Below are 12036 nucleotides of genomic sequence, written 5' to 3' on the forward strand. Positions count from 1 at the left end.
CCCAGCTATCTGGTTCAGCACAATGCGATCCTTTGAAATATCTGTCTGCGAAATGTACATGCCGTCACTCATTTGACTGTGCTTAGTTACACCACTTTGGTCAAAGAGGCAGCTCTAAAATTATCCACTGAAATCCAGTATTAGCTAGATGGTATAGAAGCCGATATACCAATGGACAAAGACTGCATGGTGTGCATATGCTATTGACTACCAACACTGCATGGAGTAGATGCTTTACTGAATATAAATGTACTAAGCATTAAATAGACCACCACCGAGTAAAGTAAATGAAAGCAATCATTTAATCTCAGAAATAAGCAAGTTCACTGGGCCTCATTCCTGTCAATCATTTTCTGCCACTGACACTCGACAAAGACCAGGTCTGATCTGCTTATGACTGGTCATTGTCCAACAAAACAGTGCAATCCGAAATACAAGGAGAGATCCCTTCTGGCTGGGAACACCAGAAAGCATCCAGTGGTTTCGGCAATTTTGGGAGTCATGAATGAGACACAGCTGGAGTCTTATGGCTCAGTAAGCACAGGACCTATTGTGCGAGCAGACGTTGGTCCCATGCTTTGATTAATTACCAGAGGCTGAGATTAATGCAAGCATTCCATCCATCGTTTTTTTCCCCTAAGGCAGATGTCTAAAGTGGGTATGTTGACAAAAAACAGAGGTGAGCAGATTAGGTTACTCAACAAAGCCAAAAAGGGGAAGCATTCACAGTAAAAATGAATCATTTTATAGCACTAATGCAGTATCTCAGGTAAGCTTATGTGTACCATTATTCCCACAAAATGGCAACACAACTTATTAGACAAAAATAAGGAGGAATATAAAGTGGAAAGGTCTAAAGTTGGAGCTTACGGTGGGAGTAGGGGTCCGCCCCACTAATAATAAATGTATAATATAATAAACAATAATACATGTGTTTAGCTACTTTAACCTCTTAAGTGCTGCTGACGGCCAATGGTCGTCACGAGCGCTACCTCCCCAGTGCTGCGCACGACCATTGGACGTCCATTCAGCACTAGTTCCAATGGACAGCGCAGCACTGGGGAGGGATATTTGCGAAGCAGCTAAGGTGTTAAAAAGTTGTTATTTGAGCAGGATGTATTCTTTGAGCGGTTACATTGTATGAGCAGAAACCAAAAACAATCAGAGTAGCACAAAATACTCTAAATGCAACAATGATTAAAGTACTGCATATGTGATTTTTTTTATGCCCCTCAAGCCCCTGAAAAGATCAACGTCCTGTGGCTATACTCACATCCATTCACAGAATCCTTGGCCATTGCCACCACCAGTTTGGAGTGTCTGGCAATCTTCTCCCCACAGTTCACAGCTTCTTCAACCAGCTTCTCAACCGGGAACACTTTACTAACAAGACCTGGCAAGAAAAAGCAACAATTGTTACTGCAGAGGAAGAGGACAAGCAGCTTTTATAACTCTATGGTCTCCATTCCAGACCATCAGCGACTAAAGGCTACGTATGATATGACAAGTATACGATCATGCAAAACTAGGAAGCACTAAGAGGGTAGGTAACATTATTGAAACAGTTAAGAGTTTCAATCAAATCATGATAGAGGTGCACTGCAGGAGCTTTATGTGGGCCTCAGTACTGGATCACTAGCAGTCAGTGCAAGTCCAGAATTATTTGCATAAAAATGTTTGTGTTGAAATGAGTTCCTTAAGGGGGGCGTGGCTTGGACGGCAATGTGGAGAGTTGCTTGAGTCCAGAGCTCCGCTACACCTTGGGATGTAAACGAGAAAAAAAGCGAGACGTCTTTCTTTAAATGAAGACAGAACCATCACTGCAGAAATCGGAAACCACAGCGCATCGAAGGGTAAAACCGATGGCAACCACAAAAAGCCACAAGACGCCGAAAAACGTACTTCTACAAATGAAAACGGAGGAGCTGGGCTAGCAAAATGGCGCCTGCAGGATAACATACCGTAGCGGAGCGGCGAGTAAAGACTAAGCAACTTCTGGAGGGGACACGCTCACCCTCGAGGTCAGTGGAAATACCCCAGCGTGTTATCGCCTCCTCCCCAAACGACAGCCAGCTAACAGGCCCGCTAAGGATCTCCGGTGCCCCACCATCGGGAACACAAGCGAAACTGAAACTGCTTACCCAACTGGGTGCCGTCATTTTGCGAACGGCGAGGGCGGGCGGGGCGAAGAAGATAAAGAAACAGCGCACGAGGGTCGAGAGTGAGCCAACCGATCCCGTAACCCAGCAGCTAACAGAAGGTAGCGAAGAGCCGGGGGGGGCACCAAGCGCATTACCAGCACGAGCTAAAGTGAAACTAAAGGCGACAGCAGGAAACCATCTTGAGTGCGGCGGGGTGCGGAAAAAGTTCGGAGAGGAGGGGGATGGATAATGCAAGGTGCAAACCCGGAGGGAAGCCCCATCGGCAAGAACAACGTGCGACAAAGCCAATGACCAAAGAAACCACCAGGTGTCGCCAGGCCGCCAGGTACCAGAGGGCTCCACCAAGCGAGCCACAGACCGAAACGAAACGGAGGAATTACCAGGGTTCCACCATCTTGATAGGGGCAGGGCGCGGCAACGAAGAAATCAAAGCTCTGTGGGGGTGAAATCCACTCCAAAAAGGTCACAGCACTGCACAGACTGCGGATCAAAGGCACTGGGGGCAGCAAGGGTAGCGACACGCCTCGCACAAGGGCATAAGTAAAACGGAAAGGGTCACACAGACTGGGTTATAGATCTCAACCACCACTTAACAAAAGGAAATAAAACCACCACAGCAAAAAGTATCAGAGACAAAGACCCTACACGAAGCGGACAGGTGCTGCAAGGACTGCCACTAGGACGCTAGAGGATCTATAAAGTCTTCCCAAGTCAACTAACAAAAGCTAAAGGCACACACATGGCAGGCGAGGTCAGTGTTTAACCCCCCACTCCACGAAAAAAAGACGGCGCACAGAAACGAAAATGTAAACGAAAACAGAAGGAAGCGGTCATCCTTGTTCGGGGAGGGGGGCGGAAGCAGAGAAAGTCGCAACACGGATTGAAGGCTGTGAATGACCGAAAACAAGGTAGTGTGTCTGGTAACAAGGAAAAAGAGCAGGCAGTGCCAGGCTCAACCCCCCCATCGACCACACCAACAAAGAAACCCAGTCACGGCAGAGAACACAAACCAAGAGGGCCAAGCACACAAAGAGAAAAATGGACAAAGGGTGCCAGAGCAAAAAAGGAATACCAAGCAAGGAAGACTACAACCAAGAACCACTACAAGACCACACAAGCAGAGGGACAACATGCCACAAAACAAACTCACAAGTGCAAGCAATCCAGTCGGCACCACAGAGCATCAACAAGAGATTTGAACTCCTACAAGCAAAGAGAGGGCTAATAAAAATGTCCGGCAATGAAGGGAAACTAACTCAACAGCTGAAAAAAACCAAGCCTGAAGGTCACTTAGAGTCTCCCATTAAGCAAAAATCAGACATCAGCAGCACACTGGACAGCATACTTAAAAAACTGTCTGAAGTCCACGACTTGACCAAAACTACAAAAAAGTCCACAGGCGCAATCCAACTCGAACTAGCTGCAGTCAGAGCAGACATCCATACAGCAAACAGCAGGCTATCAGCAGTCGAACAGAGGGTCAGCGATATAGAGGACAGGTCACAGCACACAGGCACGGCGATCGTCACCATTGCGAAGGCAACCACAGAGCTCCAAAAACAAGCAGCAGAGTTCGAGGATCGCAGCAGGAAAGGAAATATAAGAATTCTAGGAGTGCCAGAACCTCATACCTAAACTGACTAATCTCAAATTCGAGAACCCCTTTGAGCTGGACAAAGCTTACAGAGTCCCGGCCTTTAGACAAAGCAACAGATCGGGACCAAGACCGATAATATGCAAACCACTACGCTCGCACCAAACGAACGCCATCTTTGAGGTAGCAAGAAAAAACCCTAATCTACTATGGAAGGACACAAAATTATCCTCAAGCAGGACTACTCGAAGACCACAGTGGACATAAGGAAAGGATTTCTAGCCCAGCGGGATATGCTAAGGAAAGAAAACATTACCTTCTCTTTCGCCGGCCCAACCAGATTCAGCATAAACAACGAAGGAACCATGCAGACCTTCGAAGATCCAGCGGAACTGTATAGATACCTAAGGGGTCCAGCCCTGCAGGAAATGGAGACAGCAACCCAGTCAAGCAAAAGTTGTGCCTCACCCGACCTCACAATAGACTAGGAAAGACCCACAAGGGGCAGCATCTCAGAACATGCCCTAGGGTCATGAACAGCGATCAAACGGCCCTTAGGGAAACAAACGGAAGGAACATTACAACACCTCAAAACTACTAAAAGGAAGGAGATCTACCTCATGTACATAACAAGTCTACAAAGCAAATTACAACAAAACTACCTCATGGAAGGACCACTGACAGTACAGTCTGGCACCGGCATGTCAAAGACCAAGCGACGTGGGCACAGAGAAGAAAAGACAGACTTGTTTAACCATAAGACTGCCTATATCCTTTAATCTTTATGCAATATAAGAGACAGCGCGCAGACAAGTGCAATAGTTAAATTAGTCCATTAATGCTGTAAGCTTAGAATAAGCAAACTATAACAGCGCAACAGAATATCCCGGGGATGTAGCGGGCGGGAGGGACCTTGCTGTCGCAAGTCTACAGTACGACGCGTTAGGTTAGGGGTGGGGAGGGTTGGGATGGGGAGAAGAGAAGGAGGGGTCGTCTTGTTTGTCATGTCTGTCATGTTTGTCCTGTCTGTCCTGTTCGCCCAGTATGTCTCGTCCATGTCTTCATCTATGTCCACACCAAACATTCAGACAGACCGTTCGGGTCAAAGCTGCCACCACAACCGCCTATCCGGACTCATGCAGATAGACCACACAAGCACAAAGGCCGTAGACTCCAAAACCACGTAGAGCCTAAGAGGAGCCAGAGAGCAAGCCCCACGTACTGTAAGCCATGGCACTGAATAACAAGGCTGCACTGCTTGCGTACCTAAAGATTGTCTCCCTCAACGTGAAAGGTCTAAATCACCCGATTAAGAGAAAGAAAGTACTAGACTACCTGGCAAAGACTAAAGGTGATATTATCCTACTACAAGAAACCAAACTATTAAAGGACGATGCGAACAAGCTTAGGGCGAGATGGATAGGTCAGGTAGCCTGCTCACCGGTGGCAGGCAAGAAAAGAAGAGTCCTAACTCCGATAAACAGTAAATCAAAGTTAACCATTGAGAAATAACAAGAAAAGAGGCGAAGAAACCATACTAGTAAGAAACATATACGCACCAAACACAGATGACACAACATACTGGGATGGGTTAACGAAGGAACTAGAGGCAAACCAACCGAATAATATGACTGTGCTGGCAGGCGACTTCAACCTAGCTCTGGATCACACACTAGACAGACTATCGATGTCCCAAGCCCGACCTCCCGCACCCCACAATATTCTAAAGAACATATTTAACAGATTCAACCTGGAAGACCATGGCGTTTACAGCAACCCGACACCAGGGATTACAATTTCCACTCCAACCCTCAACTCCTACAGTAGAATAGATTACATCCTTATCTCAGGCTCACACACACACCTCTGATAGAACACACGGAAATTGCGGCAAGAACAATCTCCGACCACTCATGCATCAGCCTATACCCAACAGGTCGACACAATGTACACATCACCCGCAGATGGCGATTAAACAGTATAATCATGGCAAAACAGGAAGACAAAACCAGAATTGAGAAAGCCATCAAGGACTATATCAACGTTAACGACACATCAGACATAGATCCAAAAAGCCTGTGGGATGCGCTTAAAGCGACTATCAGGGGCACGCTAAAGCCAGAAGAGACAGGGAAGCAAAAGCACAGCTAGACCAACTGGAAAAGGACATCAAACAACTAGAAGCTAAACACATCGGGGACACTTCGAACACTACCACGCTTGCAGAACTCACAGGGAAGAAGTACGAATTCAACAGAATTCTAAGTGAACGAGCAGGACTATGGATAAGAAAATACAAACAAATAAACCTTTCTGAGGCTAACAAGGCAGGAAAAATCCTAGCATCATATCTCAAACACAAACAAAGGCCACACTGCATCTCAACAATCACAGAAGCAAACAACAGGGCACATACCAGACATAATGAGATCCTACACACGTTCAGAGATTTCTATCAAGAGCTCTACGAAAGAGATGACCATCTAGACCAGGAGGGATGTAAGGCCTACCTAGACTGACGTAACCTACCCAAGATTACAGAAGAGGAAGCTAGAGCACTAGGTCAAGACATAAATACCAATGAGATCACTACAGCTATTCGGTCCCTAAAAGACAACAAAGCCCCAGGGCCAGATGGATACAAAGCCCCCTTCTACAAAACCTTCGAAGACCAACTACTTCCGGTCTTGATTCAAGTCTTCAACCACTGCGAAAGGGAGCGGGAGGTAACAGAATCTATGTCACAAACCAACATAATTGTCATATCCAAGGAAGGCAAAGACTCACAGTGGCCCAAATACTACGGCCCCCATCTCACTTATAAACTTAGATTGCAAGTTATATGCCAAAATCCTGGCAACAAGACTAAACAAAGTGCTCCCACAGCTGATTGGAAACTCACAGGTAGGCTACCTGAAAACACGCATGTCTCATGACAACACAAGACTCCTCTGCCAGGTCATAGAGCACTCCTCCAAATCATACAACGCAGCGGTGGCAATTACCTTAGACACAGAAAAGGCCTTTGACAGGGTATCCTGGCAATTCCTAGAAAAGAGCATGCAAGCGTACAACCTAGGAGAAAGTTTCACAAAGAAAGTCACGGCACTGTACAAAAGCCCTAAAGCACAGATCGCTATTAATGGAACAACATCTAGCCAATTCTGCCTCCAGAGGGGAACGAGACAAGGCTGCCCGCTATCCCCGATGCTGTTCCTACTAGCGCTCGAACCCCTGATCAGGGACATCCTTGCAAACAGAGATATAGCGGGTGTAACCATTAACAATACAACAGCCAAACTCGCAGCCTATGCGGACGACTTACTCATAATAACGGAGTACCCCGATCACTCCATACAAGCACTCATACACACCATAGAGACGTATGCAGTCACTCAGGATACAAACTCAACGTAGATAAATCAGAATGCATGCCCCTCAACATACACACAACCAGAGAGGTAATAGGAGACTCAGGGCTTGCCTGGAAACTAATATGTTAATTACCAGTATGCATCTGTTCTTGGCATGTAGGGCTGCTGACATTCATATCTGTGTATAGATCGCCGCCTAGTGTTGGGTCCGGATGATTGCACATTGTTGTCCTGGAAGAGTCTTTGAAGTATCACGAGATAGGTGACTCCTCCCCTGGACTACAGTGCACATGTGCATCCCCTCCATCCTCAGATTGTTTTTCGCCATTGTGGCAGAGATGGAGTGTAATACAGTGAGTGATGTCCATGCTACTTAGTAATTCTAAATGCTACAGCTGCTACAGGCGCCGGGGAGGAGGGCGGGCGATATGAATGTCAGCAGCCCTACATGCCAAGAACAGATGCATACTGGTAAGTAGCATATTCGGTTCAAGGCATGTGGGCTGCTGAATTCATATCTGTGCATAGATTACATAGCAGTCCCTCTTGTTAGCGGCGGCTGCCCGTGCCAGCTGCAGCAGTCTGAAAAAGAGTTTTGAGAACAGCCTGTCCTACAGCTGCCTGCTGTCTTGAATGTACATCTACGCAGTAGTGTTTTAGTAAATGTATGTATAGTGGACCATGTGGCTGCTCTACATATCTCTTCTAAAGAAATGTTCCCCAGGAAAGCCATGGATGCTCCTAACTTACGTGTGGAGTGTGCTCTTGGAGGAATGGTCAGTGTGCGTTTAGCCTTTGCATAGCAAATCTGTACACACTTAACAATCCATCTGGCTATTCCTGCTTTGGAAATGGGGTTGCCTTTGTGCTGTGGAGAAAAGGCAACAAACAGTTGTTTTGTTTTCCTGAAATCCTTTGTTCTGTCTATATAGTACAAAAGAGCCCTCTTGATATCTAACGTGTGTAGAGATCTCTCTGCGACATTTTCCGGAGTAGGATAGAAAACTGGTAGTTCTATGGTTTGGTTCATGTGGAACAGCGAAATCAACTTAGGCATGAATGTAGGGTTAGTGAGTAGTACAACTCTATTTGCGTGGACCTGTATGAATGGCTCTTGAATGGTTAGTGCCTGGAGTTGACTAACTCTTCTCAGTGAGGTAATGGCTACTAGGAAAGCAACTTTCCAGGTCAGAAATTGAATCTCACAAGAGTGTAGAGGTTCAAAAGGTGGTCCCATCTGTCTGGCGAGGACCACATTCAGGTTCCAGACCGGTGAAGGTGGGTGTCTGGGAGGGATCACTCTTTTGAGTCCCTCCAGAAAAGCTTCAATGGCAGGCACTCTGAATAGTGAGAGGTGCTGCCTGTTCTGAAGATAAGCTGCTATTGCGGATAAATGTATACGAATGGAACGAATGGAACTGTACGCTAGATTACATCTGTATAAGTGCAACAAATAACAGACGTTTTGAATTGATGCATCCAGTGGGTGTATGTCATTATTGTTACAATATATGACAAACCTTTTCCATGCTCTGGTTGTGGGTCTTCTTGCCTCCTTGATGATATTCATACATTCTGGCGGGAAGTTGAGGTAGCCAAACTAAGACTTCAGGAGCCAGATCGCCAGGTTGAGCTGTTGCGGATTTGGGTGCTGAATTTCGCCATGGCTCTGCGTTAAAAGTCTGGGTGTTAGCCGCAGTCTTTGATGCGGTACCACGGAAAGTTCTGCTAGCGTGGTGTACCATGGCTGGCGTGCCCACGTCGGAGCAACCAGGATGAGTGTCATTGAGTGTTGCCTCAGCTTGCGTTCCACCAGCGGTATTAGAGGTGCTGGGGGAAAAGCGTACGCAAATCTGCCGGACCAGTTCATCCATATCGCATTGCCCTGTGACTGCGGATGTGGGAACCTGGCAGCGAAGCTTTGGCATTTTGCGTTTTCCCTTGTGGCGAATAGGTCTATCTCTGGATGGCCCCACTGCTGGAAGTACGGTTGGAGTACTGATGGATGTATCTCCCACTCGTGCATCTGGTGGCTGTGTCTGCTGAGCAGATCCGCCATCTGGTTGTCCTTGCCCGGGAGGTGTTCCGCCTTGAGGAAGATGTTCCTCTGAATGGCCCACTTCCACATGCTCTGAGCCAGATGAGACAACTGTTGAGAGTGTGGTCCTCCCTGCTTCTGTATGTAGTACATGGCAGTCATGTTGTCCGTCCGGATCAACACGACCTTGTTGCACAGGTGTACTTTCAAAGCTTTCATTACCATGAAGATTGCCATCAATTCCAGAAGGGTGATGTGCATCTTCTTCTGCTGTGTCGTCCATAGTCCCTGCACCGTGTAATGGAGTACATGAGCTACCCATCCTTGGAGAGATGCGTCCGTCGTCAGTATTATCTGTGGTACAGGCTCTTGGAACGGTCGGCCCTTGCAAAGGTTTTGTGGGTTCCACCAATGCAGAGAGTTGTATGCCCGACCGCTCACCAACACTAGGTCTTTCCATTGTCCGTGAGCCTGATTCCACTGACGTGCCAAGCACTCCTGAAGCGGGCGCATATGTAGTCTCGCGTGCGGGACTATAAAGATGCAGGAGGCCATCATGCTTATCAACTGCATGAACACTCTCGCTGGAAGCGAGTGTTGGGGTTTGAATTTTCGTATCAGCAATTGCATGCTGTTTATCCTCACTGAATTTGGCTAAGCTTTGGCTGCCAGAGTGTCTATTGTTGTGCCCAGGTACTGTCGCACATGTGACTTTGGATAATTCAGCGAGAATCCCAGACTGTGAAGAAGATGAATGGTGTGGGATATGTGGCTGGCACACTGCTGGGCCGTCTTTGCTTGAATAAACCAGTCGTCCAGATAAGGGTAGACATGTATGTGCTGTCTCCTTAGGTGTGCTGCTACCGTCGCCAGGCACTTTGTGAACACCCTGGGTGCCGTCGTTACTCTGAAAGGGAGTACTTTGAACTGATAATGTTGATCTTGAAAAGTGAACCTGAGATACTTTCTGTGTGATGGGTGTATGGGTATATGGAAATACGCATCTTTCAGATCTAGTGTTGCGAGGAAGTTTTCCTGACTGAATAACGGTAGAACCTGCTGTACGGTGAGCATATGAAAATGCTCTGACAGAATGTATCCGTTTAGAGGCCGTAGGTCCAGTATGGGTCTGAGAGACTCGTCCTTTTTGGGGATTAAGAAATACAGAGAGTACACCCCTGAGCCTTGGTCTTCTACAGGCACAAGCTCTATGGCCCCTTTTTGCAGCATGCTGACGACCTCCTGCTGCAATAAGTGTAAGTGCTCTGCGGACATAGGACGGTGTCTTGGTGGTATGTTGGGTGGAGTGGATGTCAGCTCTAGACAGTACCAGTACTGGACAATGTCTCTCACCCACCTGTCTGTGGTGATGGATCTCCAGACCGGCAGGAACTGTTGCAGTCTCCCCCCGATCAGTGTTATATGGTCGGGGGGCAGTGACAGGGCGTCACTGTTTGTTATTGGCAGAGGATCTGGAATTGTTGTTTCCTCTGCCCTTGATTTTGTTTCCACAGTATCCACCCCTGTTGTGTTTATTGTAGGAGGTTTGTGTACCTCCTTTATTATACTGTGTCTGCTGTGTGTTTTGGCCTCTTGAAGGTCCTCTATTATTGGAGCGACGAAAGGAGCCACCCCGAAACTGCTGTGACTGCAGAGCCCCCATAGACTTTGCAGTCTCAGTGTCTTTTTTAATCTTTTCAAGGGTAGTGTCAACCTCAGGTCCTAATAAGTAGTCCGGGTTAACTGGCTGATTGAGGATAGTAGTTTGTATTTCTGGTTTGAATCCCTAGATTCTTAACCAGGCAGGTCTTCTTAACATGACACTAGTGTTAATGGCTCTGGCTGCAGTGTCGGCTGCGTCTAGCGCGCACTTGATGGAAGCATTGGTTATAAGCTTTCCTTCTTGGATTAGCAGCTCTGCTCCCTCCTTGTACTGATCTGGTAGGTGTTGCAACAGTGTCTCAAGGGTATCATAATGGGCCCTGTCATATCCGGCTAAGAGGGCAGGAGTTTTGGCAATACGCCAGATGTTAGCTGCCTGCGCTGCCACCCTTTTTCCTGAAGTTTCCAGTACTTTTGACTCCTTGTCAGGAGGAGGAGCATCACCTGTAGTCTGGGAGTTTGCTCTCTTACGTGCATTAGAAACAACTAATGAGTTCAATGGCAACTGTCCTCTTATATAAGTAGGGTCCACAGGTGCCGGTTTATATTCCTTTTCAATTCTAGGGTTCAATACCCTTGCTCTGGTGGACTCCTTAAAAATGTCATCAGCATGCTTAAGGACTCCTCTTAGCATGGGCAGAGTCTTGACGGTTCTTTCCGAAGTGGAAAAGGTGTCGACCAGAAAATCCTCCTCAACCGGGTCAGCATGTAGTTGCACATCATGGTTACCCGCCGCTCTTTCAATAAGGGCGTTAAAGGCAGTAGTGTCCTCCGTAGGAGATGTTTTTACATTGTATGTATGTGTGTCAGGGGCATTCTGTGGATCCCCTGTGTCAGCTTGGTCTGCCCATGGTTGCTTCTGATCGTCGGGATCAGTGTCCACATGATAAGTGGCATCCTCATCATAGTCATCCCCTGCATCCACATCTGAGTATGTGGGTGAAAAAGACTAAGGTTATTGTCCATAGGATTGCAGAGGTTCCACAAGAACTGGTGATGTGGTTGAATCTCTCTTCTTCTTTAATGGAATCTTATATGACTCCATGGGTGTTTCTGGTATTATTTTCCTCTTATACATTGACAGTCTACCAGAGTCCGAGTCGATAAACTGCCTCGACTCCTGTTCTTCAGGCTCTTCTGTAGCCCCTAGTCCCATCGACACCCCTTTAACAGCTCTGATACACTTTTTCGGTTCGAACATCTTCG

At 47.1% G+C, this 12036-nt stretch overlaps 1 protein-coding gene across 1 annotated transcript in view; it reads right to left on the minus strand.

Annotated features, from left to right (window-relative positions):
- ECHS1 (enoyl-CoA hydratase, short chain 1) overlaps nucleotides 1–12036 on the minus strand; it is a 202150-nt gene that overhangs the window by 14554 nt on the left and 175560 nt on the right. Inside the window, exon 6 of the mRNA XM_086922013.1 lies at nucleotides 1274–1393. Within this exon, the coding sequence (XP_086778139.1) occupies nucleotides 1274–1393 (120 nt within the window). The remainder of the gene's footprint in view (nucleotides 1–1273; nucleotides 1394–12036) is intronic.

Source organism: Lissotriton vulgaris, chromosome 5 (assembly GCF_964263255.1).
Source record: "Lissotriton vulgaris chromosome 5, aLisVul1.2, whole genome shotgun sequence".
NCBI classification, from domain to species: Eukaryota; Metazoa; Chordata; class Amphibia; order Caudata; family Salamandridae; genus Lissotriton; species Lissotriton vulgaris.